At 65.4% G+C, this 21068-nt stretch overlaps 1 protein-coding gene across 1 annotated transcript in view; it reads right to left on the bottom strand.

Moving 5' to 3' along the window:
- PLEC (plectin) overlaps window positions 1-21068 on the bottom strand; it is a 74987-nt gene that overhangs the window by 46869 nt on the left and 7050 nt on the right. The window contains 12 exon segments of the mRNA XM_050984870.1: window positions 1143-1667; window positions 1751-1844; window positions 2686-2813; window positions 4257-4352; window positions 6434-6553; window positions 6649-6755; window positions 6837-6952; window positions 9834-10000; window positions 10170-10262; window positions 10369-10446; window positions 11928-12017; window positions 13097-13158. Coding sequence (XP_050840827.1) covers window positions 1143-1667; window positions 1751-1844; window positions 2686-2813; window positions 4257-4352; window positions 6434-6553; window positions 6649-6755; window positions 6837-6952; window positions 9834-10000; window positions 10170-10262; window positions 10369-10446; window positions 11928-12017; window positions 13097-13158 — 1676 coding nt within the window.

Here is a 21068-nt window from a genome sequence, read left to right as displayed (position 1 = left end):
GAGAGGCTTTGGGGTACACAGGGGTTATAAGGGGGTGCAGGGAAGATGAGGAGTTTGGGGACACGGGAGGCTTTGGGGTGTGCAGGGAACAGGAGGAGTTTGGGGACACAGGAGGCTTTGGGGGCACGGGGAGATTTGGGGTGCACAGGGGGTTGTAAAGCGGTGCAGGGAGGTTGGGGAATCTGAGGACACAGGAGGCTTTGGGATGCACAGGGGTTATAAGGGGTGCAGTGAACATGGGAAGTCGGGGGGCACAGGAGGCTTTGGGGGCACGGGGAGATTTGGGGTGCAGAGAGGTTGTAAAGGGGTGCAGGGAAGATGGGGAGTTTGGGGACATGAGAGGGTTTGGGGGCAGGGGGAGATTTGGGGTGCACAGGGGTTGTAAGGGGGTGCAGCAAGCATGGGAAGTTTGGAGACATGAGAGGTTATGGGGTGCAAAGGGATTGTAAAGGGGTGCAGTGAACATGGGGAGTCTGGGAACATGAGAGGGTTTGGGGGCACGAGGAGCTTTGGGGTGCGCAGGGGTTGTAAGGGGGTACAGGGACCATGAGGAGTTTGGGGACACGGGAGGCTTTGGGGAGTGCAGTGAACATGGGGAGTCTGGGGACACAGGAGGCTTTGGGGGCATGAGGAGCTTTGGGGTGCACAGGGGTTGTAAAGGGGTACAGCAAGCATGGGGAGTTTGAGGACACGGGAGATTTTGGGGTGCACAGGGTTTGTAAGGGGGTGCAGGGAACATGAGGAGTTTTGGGACACGGCATGAGAGGCTTTGGGGACACGGGGAGATTTGGGGTGCACAGGGGTCACAGGAGAGTGCAGCAAACATGGGGTTTTGGGGACATGAGAGGGTTTGGGGTGCACAAGGAACATGAGGCGTCTGGGGGCACAGGAGGCTTTGGGGGCACGGGGAGATTTGGGGTGCACAGGGGTTGTAAAGGGGTGCAGGGAACACGGGGAGTTTGGGGACACAGGAGGCTTTGGGGGCATGGGGAGCTTTGGGGTGCACAGGGATTGTAAAGGGATGCAGGGAACATGAGGAGTTTGGGGACATGAGAGGGTTTGGGGGCATGAGGAGCTTTGGGGTGCACAGGGGGGTTTGGGGGTGCAAGGGCTGCAGAGAGTATGGGAGTTTTGAGGGGTACAGGGGACATGGGGGGCATGGGGTCCACAGGAGGGTTTGCAGGGTTTTGGGGGGGCATAGGGGACATGGGGGTGGCTGGGGGTGCGGGGACATGGATGGCATGGGGGTCACAGGAGGGTTTGCAGGGTTTTGGGGGGGCATAGGGGACATGGTGGTGGCGGGGGTGTGGGGACATGGATGGCATTGGGGTCACAGGAAATTTTGCAGGGTTTTGGGGGCATAGGAGTGGCTGGGGGTGCAGGGAGCATGGGCAGCATGGAGGACACAGGGGACATGGGGGACACGAAGGGCTTTGGTGGGGAGGGAGGACGAGGAGGATGTGGAGGGCTTTGGGGGGCACAGGGCCGTGGGGATGCCCACGGTGCCCGTACCGACGGTACATCTGCTCGCCCTGGGGGTGCCGCCCGTCCTTGAGGGTCTGGACGTCGTTGAAGAGCAGCCGGATCATGGCATCCGCCTTGTCCAGGTCCCTCTCCACCTCTGCCGCCTTCTGGGGTGGCTTCCCGGCCGCCAGCAGCCGCACGTCCTGCGGGGGAGGGACAGTGAGGCCACGGGGTGGGGCATGGCCGGGGTGGGTCCCCCCCCCGCCCCGCTGCCACCGGCACTCACTGCCTGCAGCAGAGCATCCGCCTGGTTCAGCTGCTCCTCGCAGAGCCCTGACTCCATCTGCAGCTTGGTGACCACACGCTGCAGCCGCTCCAGCCTGCGGGGACACGGCGGGGACACACAGAGGGGGACACGGTCAGCACAGATGGGTCCTGGCCCGAGCTGCATCCTGCTCCCTGTCCCGCTCCCGATCCCCCCACATCCCCATCTTCGTTTCCCCATCCCACTTCCAACCTCAACCCCAATCCCCCACATCCCATTCCATTTCAATCCCCGTCCTGCCCCCATCCCATTCCCGATCCCCCCACACATCCCTATCTTCCTTTCCTCATCCCCATCCCACTTCCAACCTCAACCCCAATCCCCCGCATCCCCTTCTGTTTCAATCCCCAACCTGCCCCCATGCAATTCCCAATCCTTCCACATCCCCTTCCGTTTCAATCCCCATCCTGCCCCCATCCCATTCCCGATCCCCCCACATCCCCATCTTCCTTTCGTCATCCCCATCCCACTTCCAACCTCAACCCCAATCCCCCGCATCCCCTTCCATTTCAATCCCGGTCCTGCCACCATCCCATTCCCAATCCCCATCTTCCTTTCCCCATCCCACTTCCAACCTCAACCCCAATCCCCCACATCCCATTCCACTTCAATCCAGATCCTGCTCCCATCCCATTCCCAATCCCCCCCATCCCCACTGTCCCCAGTCCTGCCCCCATCCCCCTGCTGCCGTGCCGTGCCGTGCCGTGCCGTGCGGCGCTCCAGCCCACAGAGCGTTCCCAGCAGGAGCGGTGACTCACAGCCCTGTGGTTCCCCCTCGGGGGGGCCCGGGACACCCCACCCCGGCCCAGCCCCGTGGTTTGGCACCGGGAGGGGGGTGTGGATGCCAACGCGGCCCTGCCCGGCCCCCAGAACTCTCCCCCCCGTCCCGAACTCGCCTCTCGAACTCAGCCCGCAGCAGCTTCTCCCGCTCCAGCACAGCCACGTGCAGCCGCCCCCACTCCTTCTCCACGTCCAGCGGGTGGTACCCGGGGGGCACCTTCAGCTGTCCCGACTGCACCGCGCCCTGCACGCCCCGAGTGTCACACACTGCCCCAAGGGGCGTGCCGGGCACTGCCGCGGGACCCCCGGCACCCTGGGACCCCCAGCACCCTGGGACCATCACCCCCTTGAGACCCACTCCACACGCCCAAGACCCCCAACACCCCCAGGACCCCCGGCACCCTGGAACCATCACCCCCTTAAGACCCACTCCACACCCCCAAGACCCCTGACACCCCGGGACCCCCGACACACAGGGACCCCTGACACCCCCGGACCATCATCCCCTTGGGACCCACCCCACACCCCAAAGACCCCTGACACCCCGGGACCCCCGACATCCCGGGACCATCACCCCCTTGGGACCCACCCCACACCCCCAAGACCCCTGACACCCCGGGACCCCCGGCACCATCATCCCCTTGGGACCCACCCCACACCCCCAAGACCCCTGACACCCCAGGACCCCTGACACACTGGGACGCCCGACACCCTGGGACCATCATCCCCTTGGGACCCACCCCACACCCCTAAGACCCCTCACACTCCGGGACCATCACCCCCTTGGGACCCACACCCCCAGACGCCTGACACCCCGGGATCCCCAGCACCCTGGGACCATCATCCCCTTGGGACCCACCCCACACCCCTAAGACCTCTGACACCCCGGGACCCCCAGCACCTGGGACCATCACCCCCTTGAGGACCCACCCCTCACCCCCAAGACCTCTGACACCGCAGAACCCCAGCACCTGGGACCATCACCCCTTGGGACCCACTCCACACTCCAAGACCCCTGACACCCCGGGACCCCTGACACCCTGGAACCATCACCCCCTTGAGACCCACCCCTCACCCCCAAGACCTCTGACACCGCAGAACCCCCAGCACCTGGGACCATCACCCCCTTGGGACCCACTCCACACCTCCAAGACCCCTGACACCCCGGGACCCCCGGCACCCTGGGACCATCACCCCCTTGAGACCGACCCTCACCCCCAAGACCCCTGACACCCCGGGACCCCCGACACCCTGGAACCATCACCCCCTTGAGACCGACCCCTCACCCCAAGACCCCTGACACCCCGGGACCCCCGCACCCCAGGACCATCACCCCCCTGGGACCCACCCCACACCTCCAAGACCCCTGACATTCTGGGACCCCTGACACCCTGGGACCATCACCCCCTTGGGACCCACCCCACACCACCAACACCCCTGACATCCCCGGGACCCCCGGCACCCTGGGACCATCATCCTCTCAGGACCCACCCAGAGCCCCCCCCAACCCTGCAGGACCATCATCCCCTTGGGACACATCCCCAGCTTCTCGAGACCCCTGGCCACCGGGACCCCCACCCCTCAGGACCCGAGATCCCCAGGGTCTCCCCCTCAGACCCCCCACCCCTTGGGACCCCGAGCACCCAGGATGATCACCCCACAGCCCCTCCAAGCCCCTCCCCAGTACCTCCAGCGCCTGGAAGATGGCTTTGGAGCGGTTCTTGTCGGCCTCCCGAGCCGGCAGCTCCGTCTCCTTGAACTTGAGGAACTGGCGCCAGAGGATCTGCCGGGAGGGGGGGGTGGGGGGCGCAGCTGAGCGGGGACCCCCAGCCGCTGCTGCTGCCCCCTCCCCAAGCATCCGCCCTGCCCAGCCTGCAATTTTCCATGAGTGCAGGGCCGGCGGGAAGGAAGTGGCCGTGCGGGGCTTTGCCAGCGGTGACTCATGGCACAGCCAGGCAGGGTGAGTCACAGGGCACCCCCCTCAAGGGACACCCGGCTCTGTCAGGGCTCTGAGTGCCCAAACCCTGCAGACCCCCAGACTGGCACCAGAGGGGGCTCAGTGCCACAGCCACACCCAGGTCCCGTGGTGACTCATGGCATGGCGCAGCTGGCACTGTGCTGCCGTGGGAGCTGGCACACTGGGTATGAGCTACCCACGGTGGGGCTGTGGTGGGCTGGCACCCCTCACTGGGCATGAGCCACCCACGGTGGGGCTGTGTGGGCTGGCACCCCTCACTGGGCATGAGCCACCCACCGTGGGGCTGCTGGCCGGCTGGCACCCCTCACTGGGCATGAGCCACCCACAGTGGGGCTGTGGTGGGCTGGCACCCCTCACTGGGCATGAGCCACCCACCGTGGGGCTGCTGGCTGGCTGGCACCCCTCACTGGGCATGAGCCACCCACGGTGGGGCTGTGGTGGGCTGGCACCCCTCACTGGGCATGAGCCACCCACAGTGGGGCTGTGGTGGGCTGGCACCCCTCACTGGGCATGAGCCACCCACCGTGGGGCTGTGTGGGCTGGCACCCCTCACTGGGCATGAGCCACCCACCGTGGGGCTGCTGGCCGGCTGGCACCCCTCACTGGGCATGAGCTACCCATGGTGGGGCTGTGGTGGGCTGGCACCCCTCACTGGGCATGAGCCACCCACAGTGGGGCTGTGTGGCGGCTGGCACCCCTCACTGGGCATGAGCCACCCACAGTGGGGCTGCTGGCCGGCTGGCACCCCTCACTGGGCATGAGCCACCCACAGTGGGGCTGTGGTGGGCTGGCACCCCTCACTGGGCATGAGCCACCCACGGTGGGGCTGCTGGCTGGCTGGCACCCCTCACTGGGCATGAGCCACCCACGTGGGGCTGTGGCCGGCTGGCACCCCTCACTGGGCATGAGCCACCCACGTGGGGCTGCTGGCGGCTGGCACCCTCACTGGGCATGAGCCACCCACGGTGGGGCTGTGGTGGGCTGGCACCCCTCACTGGGCATGAGCCACCCACGGTGGGGCTGTGGTGGGCTGGCACCCCTCACTGGGCATGAGCCACCCACAGTGGGGCTGTGGTGGGCTGGCAACCCCTCACTGGGCATGAGCCACCCACGGTGGGGCTGCTGGCCAGCTGGCACCCCTCACTGGGCATGAGCCACCCACGGTGGGGCTGTGGTGGGCTGGCACCCCTCACTGGGCATGAGCCACCCACGGTGGGGCTGAGGTCGGCTGGCACCCCTCACTGGGCATGAGCCACCCACGGTGGGGCTGTGGTGGGCTGGCACCCCTCACTGGGCATGAGCCACCCACGGTGGGGCTGTGGTGGGCTGGCACCCCTCACTGGGCATGAGCCACCCACAGTGGGGCTGTGGCCGGCTGGCACCCCTCACTGGGCATGAGCCACCCACAGTGGGGCTGCTGGTGGGCTGGCACCCCTCACTGGGCATGAGCCACCCACGGTGGGGCTGTGGTGGCTGGCACCCCTCACTGGGCATGAGCCACCCACGGTGGGGCGTGGGGCTGGCACCCCTCACTGGGCATGAGCCACCCACGGTGGGGCTGTGGTGGGCTGGCACCCTCACTGGCATGAGCCACCCACGGTGGGGCTGTGGGGCTGGCACCCCTCACTGGGCATGAGCCACCCACGGTGGGGCTGTGGTGGGCTGGCACCCCTCACTGGGCATGAGCCACCCACCGTGGGGCTGTGGTGGGCTGGCACCCCTCACTGGGCATAAGCCACCCACAGTGGGGCCACAGCAGGATTCTGCCACACACTGCCCCAGCTACCAGTGGCACCCCTGTGGCAGTCCCTGTCCCTGTCTTTGTGCCCATGCCCGTGCCCATGCCAGGCCAGCATGGGCACTGCTCCTGTGCCCGTTGGCCTCACCTCGATCTCCTCGTAGCTGGCAGGGAGGCGCCGCTCCTCGAAGAGCGCCGAGTGCTGCCGGCTCCACTGCAGCAGCCCCGTCACCACCTCGTAGTACTCCTGCCAGCGCAGCTGCAGCTCCTGGCCAGGGGGACACGTGTGGGGCTGGCTGTGACGTGCCAGGGGGGGTGGCAGCAGCGGTGAGCCCCCCCCCCCCCCCACCCCCCCAAACTCACGTTGGCCTTGACGCCGTCCTGCACCTCGGGCACGCGCGGCATGGCGTCGTACAGCGAGGACACGTAGGTGATGATGGACTTCTCATCCGGCTGTGCCACGTCCACGTCTGCGGGAGGGAGGGGGTCAGGTGGGGAGAGAGGGGGGGCTGCAGAGGGACCCCTCCCCACCAGGTCACCCCAGCCGGTACCTTCGGGGTCCAGCAGCCGCGTCACGCCCAGATCCCGCTCGGCCACGGTGAAGGCCTGGTCCAGGTTCTCCAGGTTGCTCTGGCGGTACACCCGGCTCATGTCGATCAGCATTGGCCTGTGGGTGGGGGGCAGCAGGGGTCACTGGGGCTGTGGGGACCCCAAAATCCCCAGGAGGGCAAGTCCCCCCTTTCTGGGGCCTGCCTCCTCTGCCTGTACTCCTGCCAGGCCATCCCACACCCCACACCAGGGGCACTGTGGTGGGGGAGACCCCCAGAGCCAGCACAGGGACAGGAGGGGTTGGGGACACAGTGCCCAGTGGGAGCCCTGGCACAGTCAGAGCACCCATGTCCTGTGAACTGGGAACCCCAACCTTGCATGGGGCTGACACCCCTGTCTCCTGTGGGGCTGACAGCCCAATCCCATGTGGGGCTGACACCCCTGTCCCCTGTGGGGCTGACACCCCTGCCCACTGTGGGGCTGACACCCCTGCCCACTGTGGGGCTGGCACCCCTGCCCCCTGTGGGGCTGGCATCCCCATCCCCTGTGGGGCTGACACCCCACTCCCCTGTGGGGCTGATACCCCAGCCCACTGTGGGGCTGGCACCCCAATCCCAAGTGGAGCTGACACTCCTGTCCCATGTGGGGCTGACACCCCAGTCCCCTGTGGGGCTGACACCCCTGTCCCATGTGGGGCTGACACCCCTGTCCCCTGTGGGGCTGACGCCCCTGTCCCATGTGGGGCTGACCCCCCTGTACCCTGTGGGGCTGACATGCCTGTCCCACGTGGGGCTGGCACTCCTGTCCCGTGTGGAGCTGACCCCCCCTGTCCCCTGTGGGGCTGTCATCCCAGTCCCCTGTGGGGCTGGCACCCCTGTCCCCTGTGGGGCTGGCACCCCTGTCCCCTGTGGGGCTGGCGCCCCACTCCCCTGTGGGGCTGACACCCCTGCCCACTGTGGGGCTGACACCCCAGTCCCATGTGGGGCTGGCACCCCAATCCCAAGTGGAGCTGACACCCCTGTCCCATGTGGGGCTGGCACTCCAATCCCATGTGGGGCTGACACCCCTGTCCCATGTGGGGCTGGCACCCCTGTCCCCTGTGGGGCTGACACCCCAACCCCATGTGGGGCTGACACCTTGGGCCCCCCTTGGGGCTCCATGGTGGGGCCAAGCTCATGGTGGCAGTGCCGCGGTGCAGAGCATGGCACAGCTGTGACATGGCACAGCTGGCACATGGCACAGCGCAGATGCCTCCCCCCATCTGGCACAGGCCTGCACATATTTGCTCTCCCTAAAGGCACGCAGAGGTCCCAGCAGGATCCGTGGGGACCTGCCTGCCACCGCCCCGGCACGCCAACAGCGGGCACGGCACCGCCGGCACGGCCGATGGGCCGGGACTCGTCAGGAGCACGTGCTCACCTTGCCCCAAAGAGGAGCAGCATGGCTGCCCCACGAGCACAGGCAGAGCTGCCCCATGAGCACAGGATCAGCTTCCCCACGAGCACAGGATCAGCACAGCTGCCCCACGAGCACAGGATTGGCAGAGCTGCCCCATAAGCACAGGATCAGCACAGCGGCCCCATAAGCACAGGATCAGCACAGCTGCCCCATGAGCACAGGCAGAGCTGCCCCATGAGCAGAGGATCAGCAGAGTCACCCCATGAGCACAGGATCAGCACAGCTGCCCCATGAGCACAGGATTGACAGAGCCACCCCATGACCACAGGACTGGCACACCCACCCCATGAGCACAGGCAGAGCTGCCCCATGAGCACAGGATCAGCAGCGCTGCCCCATGAGCAGAGGATCAGCAGAGTCACCCCATGAGCACAGGATTGGCACAGTTGCCCCATGAGCACAGCCATGGCTGCCCCACGAGCATAGGATCAGCACACCCACCCCATGGACACAGGATCAGCACAGCTGCCCCATGAGCACAGGATTGGCAGAGCTGCCCCATGAGCACAGGATTGGCAGAGCTGCCCCATAAGCACAGGATCAGCTGCCCCATGAGCCCAGGATCGGCACAGCCACCCCATGAGCGCAGCCACGGCTGCCCCACGAGCACAGGATCAGCACAGCCACCCCATGGACACAGGATCAGCACAGCTGCCCCATGAGCACAGGAATAGCTTCCCCATGAGCACAGGATTGGCAGAGCTGCCCCATGAGCACAGCCACGGCTGCCCCACGAGCACAGGATCAGCAGTGCTGCCCCATGAGCACAGGATTGGCAGAGCTGCCCCATAAGCACAGGATTGGCAGAGCTGCCCCATAAGCACAGGATCAGCTGCCCCATGAGCACAGGATTGGCACAGCCACCCCATGAGCACAGGATCGGCACAGCCACCCCATGAGCACAGGCAGAGCTGCCCCAAGAGCACAGGATTGGCACAGCTGCCCCATGAGCACAGCCACGGCTGCCCCATGAGCACAGAATCAGCACAGGTGTTCCATGAGCACAGGATCAGCACGGCTGCCCCACGAGCACAGGCAGAGCTGCCCCAAGAGCACAGGATCAGCACAGCTGCCCCATGAGCACAGGATTGGCACAGCTGCCCCATGCACACAGGCAGAGCTGCCCCATGAGCACAGGATTAGCACACCCACCCCATGGATACAGGATCAGCACGGCTGCCCCACGAGCACAGGATTGACAGAGTCACCCCATGAGCACAGGCACAGCTGCCCCATGAGCATGGGATCAGCTGCCCCATGAGCACAGGATTGGCACACCCACCCCATGGATACAGGATCAGCATGGCTGCCCCATGAGCACAGGATTGGCACACCCACCCCATGGATACAGGATCAGCATGGCTGCCCCATGAGCACAGGCACAGCCACCCCATGAGCACAGCCACAGATGCCCCACGAGCACAGGATCAGCACGGCCACCCTGGTGAGCATGGGGTCAGCACGGCCATCCCATGGGCGCACGCCTGCCCATGGTGCGGATCACACACACGGCACCACCATGGCACCACCACGGCACCCACCTGTGCCGGTGGATGATGGCGTTGAAGAGGCGCCCGTCCCGCCAGCTGGTGGTGAAGTTGTCGCAGCGGAGGCCCTGGTAATCCTCCACCATCCGCTGCGACCACAGCAGCAGCTTCTCCTTGGCTGTCATGTCCTCCGACTGCCCCGTCACCTGGATGTCTGAGATCTGCCAGGACACAGGTGTTATCTGGAAACTGGCACTGGCACAGTGACACCCGCCGCATGGCAGCTGCCAGTCACACCACTGGGGACCACACTGGCCTGGGGAGGCCCCCAGCCCCACAGAATCCTGGCCCCTCGGTCCCACTGTCCCCTCCCCACCCCGCCAGGCTCACCTGGAAGTGGAGGATGATGGTCCAGATGAGCCCCAGAGTCAGTTTGGGGTTGCCGTCGGCGATGTCATCGTTCCGGATGTTCACCAGCTTCACCTGCGGCACGGGGCACACGCGGCTCAGGCACAGCCCCGGGGGTTACGGGCAGCCCGGCACAGCCCCGGGGGTTACCGGCATCCCGGGGGTGCCTCCCCATTCTCACCTGCCGATGCTTCAGGTAGTTGAGGGCAATCTGGACATTCTGCAGCTTGTGGAAGCGCATCCGGCCCTTCTCCCGGGGCTGGGGGAGACGAGAGGAGGGCGGTGAGTGAGGCCACGCTGGACCTGCTGCGTCCTGCCACCGCAGCCCCCCTCCCGGTGACGCCACGACACGCCCCCGGCCCCGCCGAGATGCCACCACACCGTCCTGCCACCGCGGCCGCCGCACCCGCGGCGCCATCCGGCCCCTCCCAGCGCCGCACATGCCGATGGCACCCGCCCTCGCACTTTGCCCCTGCCGGGGTGGGGACGCTCCCCGTGCTCCCCCCGCCAACCCGGCGGCACAGGCTGTTCCCATGCCCCGCCCGGGACCATCAGAGCCGTCCCGAGGGGAGCCGAGGGCCCCGGTGGCACAGCAGCCACTGCCCGGGCAGGACTGGCCTCAGTGCCAGCGCGCCAGGGCCCTGACAGCGCTGCTGGCCCTGTGGCCACCGTGGTCCCTCGCCATGCACGCTTCAGTGTCCCCTCAGCAGGACCGGGAACTGCCAAGCTGGGTGAGCCCCCCACACCCGTGGGTCCCGAGGTCCAGGGTCCCCTGGGTCCTGCCCCACGGCAATGCCAACATTCCACCAGCTAAGCCCAGCTTTGGCTGCCGGGAGAGCTGGGGACCCCACGAACCCCCTGGTGACACTCAGGAACGGAGCAGGGTCACTCCTGTCCCACAGAAAGGGGACACCATGGACCCGCAGCTGCTTGGGGCCAGAGCCAGCCCTAGGGTGAGACTCCGGGAGTCGGTGCCCACGTGCCACCCCCCTTGCCAGCCACCCCACAGAGCCAGCAGCACATCCAGCTGCGGTGCCAGGAGCCAGAGTCCAGCTCCAGCCTGGCACCCAGCAGGGTGGGATGGCTCCCAGGGATGCTGCTGGTGGAAGATGACTTTTCTCTCTTGCTGCTATCGCCGAGTTCTGCCCCAGGGAAACCCACCCCCACAGCTCTGGGCATCGGGGGGGCACCAGGACGGGCAAAGCATGCAGCAGAGAGCACGAGGGCGGCACCGGGACGGGCACGGCACGAGGCACATGGCATGCAGACCGTCCTGGGACATGCTGGGCACCGCTCCGTGCCGCTGTCACAGCGCTGGTGCCGCCGGTGGCCGTGCGGGGCCGTGCCCAGAGCTGACGGCTGAACCACTCACCAACCGCAAGGTCCGCAGGACGTCGCGCTCCCGGGGCTGCCCCGGCCGAGCCGAGCCGAGCCGAGCCGAGCGGAGAGGAGCAGAGAGAGGAAGGAGGAGGAGGAGGCAAAGGCGGCGGTGGGCCGGGGGCCGGCGCCAGGAAGCAGAGAGGGCACCAAAGCAAAGACAGGTTAGAGGCGGGGGGCGGGGGGCGCGGGCACTCCGGGGGCACCGGGACGGACCGACGGCCAAGCAGGAAGAGAGGGGACAGAGGCAGGCAGCGAGGATGAGGATGAGGACGAGGATGAGGACGAGGAGAGCCGGCGGAGGGGTGCCGGCGCCTGGCGGGGACTGGGGGACAGCGCGGGGCAGGGCAGAGTGGCACCTACCAGCGTGTCACCCGACAGCACCTCCAGCAGCGAGATGAGGTTGTGCCCGTCCCGCAGGTCCTCGTACAGGTCGTTGACATGGCGCTGCGCCTGTGGGGACAGCGACGGTGTCAGAGGGGCACAGGGGGCAGCTGAGCAGCCCCCCCAGCCCTGCCAGGGGCACTGAGGGCAGCTGAGCACCCCCCACCCCTGCCAGGGGCACTGAGGGCAGCCGAGCACCCCCCACCCCTGCCAGGGGCACTGAGAGCAGCTGAGCACCCCCCCCACCCCTGCTAGGGGTACTGAGGGCAGCTGAGCACCCCCCACCCCTGCCAGGGGGATTGGGGGTGGCTGAGCACCCCCATCCCTGCCAGCCAACACCCAGGTGGGTGCCCGGTGACCCCCCCAGTGCAGTGGGTGCTCACACACACAGCCCCAAGTGCAGCTGGTGTCCCCAGTGCCACAAACCCCCCCCCCCCAGACACACACAGCGGCTCCCCCTGTGCCAGGATGGATCTGGCATCACTCTGGCATCACTCTGGCATCGCTCTGGCATGCAGAGACCCACCGTGAAGGGGTGGCACCCACTGCCTACCACAGTGGCAGCCCTGGGGCAAAGGAGGGTGTGCAAAGAGGAAGAGCGCAGTGGGATGGACAGAGAGAGAGGAAGGACCTACCTCTGGTCGCCAGTGCTGCGCAGGGCAGAGAGAAGAGAGCAGTTAGGAGAGAGCTGAGAGGGGACCCAGGATGGGCAGAGCGTGGTGGCACCACGATGGCACTGCAGGGTCAGGGACACGTGGAGACACATTGGGGGGAGGGGGCTGGGCCATGTGCCAGGGCGTGACGGGCACCAAGGGGGGGGCTCTGCCTGTGGCAGGGAATGGGGACTGGAGGGGTGGGACAGGGCTGAGGGCGTCAGAGCACAGGACACATCCCCAGGTGCCAAGGGCACCTCCTGGCATAGAGGGAGGGCAGCAGGAGGGCAGATCCCACCTGGAGGGCAGACCCTCACCATGGAGGCAGCTGAGAGGCCTTGGCCAGACGTGTGGCACAGGAGCACCAGCACTGGCACCAGGGACCCTCCATGGCCACGTCCTCAGCCTTAGGAGCCCATGGGGATGTGGCTGGGGGTGCTTTGGGGCAGGGGACAGCTGGGGCAGTGGTGCCCGCTGGACTGGCGGTGCCCATACCTTGATAAGGTGCTTGTTGACCCATTTGGTGAAGGTTTTCTTCTGGACACGATCTCGCTCATCTGCAAGAGAGGAGAGGCACAGGTGAGCCAGCGGCAGCAGGGTCTGGGCACAGCCAAAAAACCAGGCCCCGCCGGTGGCACCGCAGGGCACGGCTGGCGCAGGAAACGATGAGCCAACGGCTCTGGGGAACCACGGTGACTCATGGGGGTGTGGGGAGAGGAAACAGCTAACGGGGACCGGCCCCGGCGTGCCAGCACCGTGCCAGCACCATGTCAGCACCCACCAGCGCCTCAAAGTGAGCACTGAGATTAGATCAGCTGGCCAGAGCGTGGTGCTAACAACGCCAAGGTTGCAGGTTCAACCCCGGGACGGGCAAATTAAGAGTTGGACTTGGTGATCCTTGTGGAGCTCCTTTCATCTCTGAATACTCTGTGCCTCTGTGGCTGCTGGGGGTGCCCACCCAACCCTGAGCCCTCTGCCCTGCTGTGAGGAGCCCCAGCCCTGCCGTGGGCTCAGCGAGAGGTTTGGGTAGGGCAGAGACACGGGGCCATGGGGTTCTTGTCCTGGCACCACCCTGGCACCGTTCCAGCCCCACAGGCAGAGCCCTGGTGGGACTTGTATGAAATCAAGATGTGCCCACACACCCTCTGCACAGCCAGAGCCCTGGGACACCCCAGGACACCCCCACATGCCCAGGACACCCTTCTCTGTGGGCACAGGGCCAGTCAGGGCTGTGGTGAGTCACGGCGCTCCCTGACCGCTGCCCTGTCATTAGGGGATGGCATGGGAATGGTGACGCACTGGGATGGGCACCCGGGATGGCACAGGACCCACCCCACAGCACCCCCTCAACCCCCCAGCACCCCGCTAACCCCCCAGCACCCGTTCTCCTATCCCCTGCGTCCCCAATGTCACCGCCAGCGCCAAGCCCAGCCCGATGCCCAAGAGGGGTCGGAGGCCACAAGTGACACCCCGTTCACACGGGGCCCGATGCCACCGGTGCCTCGACAGCCGCACCGCCCCCCCTGCCCTCGCCGTGGCGTGCCGGGCGCTGCGTGCTGGGTCTTGTCCCGCTGCAGCGTGCCGGGATCTGCCCACGCGGCACCCAGCGCCAGCGCTCCCCGCCGGCAGAGCACCCCGGGGTGCTGCACAGCCCGGATCGCCCCGCGGGCGCTCAGCGGCACAGCCAGGGCGTGCCGGGCCAGGAGTGGCCACGGTACGAAAGGAAGGAAGGAAGGAAGGAAACGTGGGGCACCGTGCGCGCCGAGCGGGGGGCACCGACACCATCCCCCGGCACCCGCGCCCACAATGTTGACACCCAAGGGGTCCCCGGAGCGGCGCCCACCCCCCGGCGGCGGCACAAGGAGAGCCGTGGCCAGGCCGGGGCGGCCGGGCAGGGCGTGGCAGGAAGCGAGCGAGGGCACCGGGGATGGAGCTGGGCGGCGGCGGGGGGTCTGCAGCGCTCTGCCCCACAGCCCGCCCCGCAGACACCGCCCCAGCGCGGGGGTCTGCCCCACAGCCCGGCCGGAGATATCCCCCGGAGCGGGGGTCTGCCCCACAGCCCGACCTGGCTACACCGACCTGGGGACACCGCCCCGGCATGGGGGACACCGCTCTGGTGGGGGGGTGGCCTCACGGCCTGCCTGGGGGCTCACAGCCCCGGGAACACGGACCCAGCATGGGGGTGTCCCCCAGGGACCCCGGGCTGGTGTGGGGGTCTGCCCGGCAGCCTGCCCTGGGGGGCACCGCCCCGGGTGGGGATGCGATGGGGGGCGGCCCTCCAGGCCCCCCCAGGCTCGGTACCTTTGCGGCCCTCGGCCGCCCGCAGCACGGCCAGGTACAGGTTGTCCTCGGAGCCCGTTCGGGCGGCCACGGACGGAGCCTCCTCCGAGCTGCGGCGCGGCCGGGACATGCTGAGCCCCGACACAGCTGCTCTCCCTTCCCGCTCCGACGCCGGTCCCGCCGCGAGTGGGGCGGCCCGGGGAGGAGACGGGGCTCTCTCCCCCCCGCCCCACGCCCCACGCCCCGACCCTGCCCACAGGAAACTCCTGAGCTTTAACCCTTCCCTCCCTGCGGCTGCAGGCGGGATGGGACCCACGGAGCAGCCACGAAACGCTCCACGGGGAACCGGCACCGCCAGCCCCACACACGGGGCCAGAGACCCCCGGATCTGCAAGCGTGGGGAGTGAGACCCTCGTTCCTGAAGATCGGGGGGCTCAGAAACCCTTCACCCCTCACCCAGGGCGGCCAGACCCCCTGCCCCACACCTCAGGGACTTGGAACCCTCAGGAGCACAAGTCTGTGGGGGGTGGGACCCACAGCCTGGAGCTGTTGGACCCTCGGTCACCACACCTCAGCTCCAACAGGTTTCCAAGCTCTGGAGCCTCAGGTCCCCCAGGTTTCCAGGTCAAGACCCTCCTTGCCCCTCACAGAGGGTCCCCAGAGCCCCACTGGCCCCATGGTCAGGAGCTCCCCAGCCCCAGATGGCACCTTCAGTCCCTGTGGGGGTTTGGCACCACCCAGTCCCACAGCCCAGGGACCACCCCAGAACCCCCAGCACATGCCCTGGAGCTGTAGAACCCCTGCTCCCCCCACCTGGGGCTCAAGCCCTCATGTTCACCAACCCCAGCCCCAGGTCCCACATTTGAGGGGCTCAGATCCCTGGGACCCCTCTCGAGGGGTTCAGGGTCGCAACCCCCTGGGCTGGAGGAACCCCAGGATGGGGGACAGAGCCCCACAGACTCCCCCGGGGTGTCCCCCTGCACCCACCAGCCCCCCAGGACAGCACCCCACACCCTGCCCTGTGCCCCACAGCACCCATGGGCCCTCACATGGGGTGGGGGCATTGCCAGCAGTGTAGGAATCCCCCCTCCCCAGGGGTTCATTGCCCCCCACCCTGCCCCAATGGGTGACAGCGTCAGCTGAGGGGACCACAGGGTACGTTCAGGGCTTGTGCCTCAGTGGGTGCTGCACCCCCCGGGATGTCCCTCCCTGGGGACCCCCAGGGTGGCTGAGAATCCCCAGCCCCTTGGGGTGACACGGAGGTGCCAGTCCTGCCCACGGCGGCACCCATGTCACCAACGTCACCGACGTCACCCACGTCATCCACGGCAGGGGTGGTGGCAGCTGCTGGGGAAAGTGCAGCTGTGGGTGCCCTGGGCGCTGCCAGCCTGGCATAGCCAACACCCCAATACCCAGGTCTGCACCCCTACACACACGTCAGGGGCACAAGGCCCACTTCCTGCACCCCAATACCCGTGTCTGCACCCCATTATCCATATCTGCACCCCAATATCCAGGTCTGCACCTCAAAATCCATGTCTGCAACCCAATATCCATGTCTGCACCTCAAAATCACTGTCTGCACCCCAAAATCCATGACTTCACCCCAGTATCCATATCTACACCCCAATATCCATGTCTGCATCCCAAAATCCATGACTGCACCCCAGTATCCATATCTACACCCCAAAATCCATGTCTGCACCCCAAAATCCAGGTCTTCACCCCAACCTCCATATCTACACCCCAAAATCCATGTCTGCACCCCAAAATCCAGGTCTTCACCCCAACCTCCATATCTACACCCCAAAATCCATGTCTGCACCCCAAAATCCAGGTCTTCACCCCAACCTCCATATCTACACCCCAAAATCTATGTCTGCACTCCAGTTTCCATGTCTGCCCCCAATATCCATATCTGCCCCCCAATATCCATATCTGCACCCCAGTATCCATGTTTGCCCCCCAATATCCATGTCTACACTCCAGTATCCATGTTTGCCCCCCAATATCCATATCTACACTCCAGTATCCATGTCTGCACCCCAACACCCATATCTGCACCCCAATATCCATGTCTGCACTCCAGTATCCATGTCTGCACACCAATACCCATGTCTGCACCCCAACAGACATGTCTGCACCCCAAAATCCATGTCTGCACCCCAATATCCATGTCTGCACCCCAACACCCGTGTCTGTACCCCAAAATCCGTGTCTGCACCCCAACACCCGTGTCTGCACCCCAAAATCCGTGTCTGCACCCCAAAACCCGTGTCTGCACCTCAATATCCATATCTACACCCCAAAATCCATATTTACACCCCAATACCCATGTCTGCACCCTATTATCCATGTCTGCACCCCAATATCCATGTCTGCCCCCCAATATCCATGTCTGCACCCCGTTCTGCAGCGGCGGGCACTGCCCGCCCCCGGTGTGGAGTCTAAAGGCCGCGGGGCCGTGGCCTCGTCCTGCTCTGACTCACGGTCCAACTGCGCACCGACGGCGCCCCGGGGAGCCCCGCCGGCCGCCGCCCACCCGCGACACGCAGCCCGACACCCACCCGTGACACCGTGCGGGAGCTGGGGCCCGTCAGGGAGCGGCAGCCGCGGCCGGGCCGATGCCCGCTGGGACGGAGCCAGCGCGGCCGCCGCGGAATGCGGGCGGCACCGGCCCGGGCCCGGCCCCGGCACGCACATTTTTCCGCCGAGAGCGCATCTGGCACAGGCACATCTGGCACAGGCACATCTGGCACAGGCACATCTGGCGCCCGGAGCGCGGTGGGAGCCCTGCTGACGCACGTCGGGGGAGGCAGGGACACCCCGGAGCCGCGGCTACCGCGACACGGCCGAAGGTGCCACCGGAGCAGAGAGAGAGGGACAGGGCGGTGACACTGCCAGGGCGGTCACAAGGCTGGCACCGCTGCGCTCTGGCGCCGCGCTCACACGGGCCGAACCTTGGCACCGGGGCCGGCGGGTTCTGAGCCGAGACCGAGAGCCTGGGATGGTGTCGGAACCCAGGAAATTCCTCTGGCTGCCCTGCAGGGCTCGGGACCCTGACAGGGGGCTCGGAGACCTTCAGGACAGCCAGAGGAATTTCCTGGGCTCCGACAGGATCGCTGCGGGGTGAGGGGCGGAACGGCACCCCCAGAACCGGCACCCCCAGCACCGGCACCCCCCGGCACCGGCACCCCCCGGCACCTGCACCCCCAGAACCGGCACCCCCAGCACCGGCACCCCCCGGCACCGGCACCCCCCGGCACCGCCAGGTACCGGCCGGGAGGACGCGGCGGCGGCGTCAGAGCGGGCGCTTTGAAGACCTGACGGGGCGGCTCCTGGCACCGTCCCCGGCGGCTCCCGGGGCAGGCGGTGCCCGGCTCCCGGCCCTGGCAGCTCCCGGCTCCGGCGGCTCCCGGGCCAGCCGGGCCGGCCGGGCAGGAGCGCTTCAGTCTCGCCCGCGGGTACCGACGCCACCGGGCCGGCCCGGCTCCCTCCCACGGCGTCTCCCACCCTCGGGGCTCCGGGGGAACCCCCGGGAGCCGCCGAGCCGCCCCCACCTCGACACCGCGCCGGGCACCAGCACCCTGCGGCACCCGTGGGCACGGAACGGGAGCTGTCGCCACCGGGGCTGAAGCCGGCGCCGCCGTGGTGACACCCGGGTGACACTGCCACGCACCAGGCCGGGACAATGCGGCAGAAGAGCACCGGGGCTGGGGGAGACCTCGAGCTCCATGCCAGGGAGTGCCAGGAGGCATGCCGGGGTCTGAGGGGGTCAGCACTGGGCAGGGATTGGCACCAGGGGGGTGTCAGGGCCCAGGGGCGGGGGGACAACACTGGGAGGGGGTCAGCAGCAGGGGGTCCCCGTGGTGACACACACAGGGGGACCTGCCAGGGCAGGATGGGCACACGGGGCACTGAGGGAGCATGGCAGGGTGGGTGGGCACCGGGAGATGAGCTGGGGCAGGCACACGGCGTGCACACACGGACAGACAGACACACAGGGACTCACAGACACACAGACACACGGCAGGCACACACAGACACACAGACACATGGCATGCACACATGGACACACAGACCCAGACACAGGGTATGAACACACAGACACACAGACACAGACAGACACAGACACACAGACACACGGCAGGCACACACAGACACACAGACACATGGCATGCACACATGGACACACAGACCCAGACACAGGGTATGAACACACAGACACACAGACACAGACAGACACAGACACACAGACACATGGCAGGCACACACAGACACACAGACACACAGACACACGGACACACGGACACACGGCATGCACACATAGACACAGACACAGACACACATGGACATACAGACACATGGACACACAGACACATGGACACACAGACACATGGACACGTAGACACACACCGTGCACACACACACAGACACACAGACACACAGACACACAGACACACAGACACACGGCATGCACACACGGACACACAGACACCCAGACCCATGGACACACAGACACACATGGACATACAGACACATGGACACACAGACACACACCGTGCACACACAGACAGACACACAGACACACAGACACACAGACACACAGACACACAGACACACGTCATGCACAGACACACAGACACACAGACACACGGCATGGATGCTCAGACACACGGCATGCACACACGGACACACAAACACAGACAGACACACAGACAGACACAGACACACGGCATGCACACACAGACACACAGATCCATGGACACACAGACACACATGGACATACAGACACATGGACACACAGACACACGCCGTGCACACACAGACAGACACACAGACACACAGACACACACACATGGACACACAGACACACAGCATGCACACACATACAGACACACAGACACACAGACACACAGACACGAAGACACACAGACACACGACGTGCACACACAGACAGACACACAGACACACAGACACACAGACACGAAGACAGACACACAGACACACGACGTGCACACACAGACAGACACACAGACACACGGGCACATGGACACACAGACAGACACCGGCACACGCACACGGGGGAGCACACCGGTGCAGACACGGACACTTGTGGGTGTGCAGGGACACACAGACACAGAGAACACATCTGTGTGACACTGTGTGTGACACATTGTACACACACACACACAGAGAACACATCTGTGTGACACTGTGTGTGACACATTGTACACACACACACACCAGGACACTCGTGTGCACACACAGAGAACACATCTGTGTGACACTGTGTGTGACACATTTGTACACACACACACACACAGAGAACACATCTGTGTGACACTGTGTGTGACACATTTGTACACACACACACACACACACAGAGAACACATCTGTGTGACACTGTGGGTGACACATTTGTACACACACACACACAGAGAACACATCTGTGTGACACTGTGTGTGACACATTTGTACACACACACAGAGAACACATCTGTGTGACACTGTGCGTGACACATTTGTACACACACACACGAGAACACATCTGTGTGACACTGTGTGTGACACATTGTACACACACACCACATCTGTGTGACATTGTGTGTGACACGTACACACACAGAGAGAACACATCTGTGTGACACTGTGTGTGACACATTTGTACACACACAGACACAGAGAACACATCTGTGTGACACTGTGTGTGACACATTGTACACACACACCACATCTGTGTGACATTGTGTGTGACACATTGTACACACACAGAGAGAGAACACATCTGTGTGACATTGTGTGTGACACATTGTACACACACACACACAGAGAGAACACATCTGTGTGACACTGTGTGTGACACATTTGTACACACACACACACACAGAGAACACATCTGTGTGACACTGTGTGACACATTGTACACACACACACACACAGAGAACACATCTGTGTGACACTGTGTGTGACACATTGTACACACACACACACACACACACACACACACACACAGAACACATCTGTGTGACATTGTGTGTGACACATCTGTACACACACACCAGGACACCCATGTTCACACACACAGACACACACACACACAATACATGCGTGTGCCACTGCCTGTGACATATTTGTACACACACACCAGGACACCGTGCGTACACACGCGCACACACACGCGCAT

This window comes from Serinus canaria, chromosome 25 (genome assembly GCF_022539315.1).
Source record: "Serinus canaria isolate serCan28SL12 chromosome 25, serCan2020, whole genome shotgun sequence".
In the NCBI taxonomy this organism is placed as follows: domain Eukaryota; kingdom Metazoa; phylum Chordata; class Aves; order Passeriformes; family Fringillidae; genus Serinus; species Serinus canaria.
This window is presented reverse-complemented; position numbering and strand designations above follow the sequence as displayed.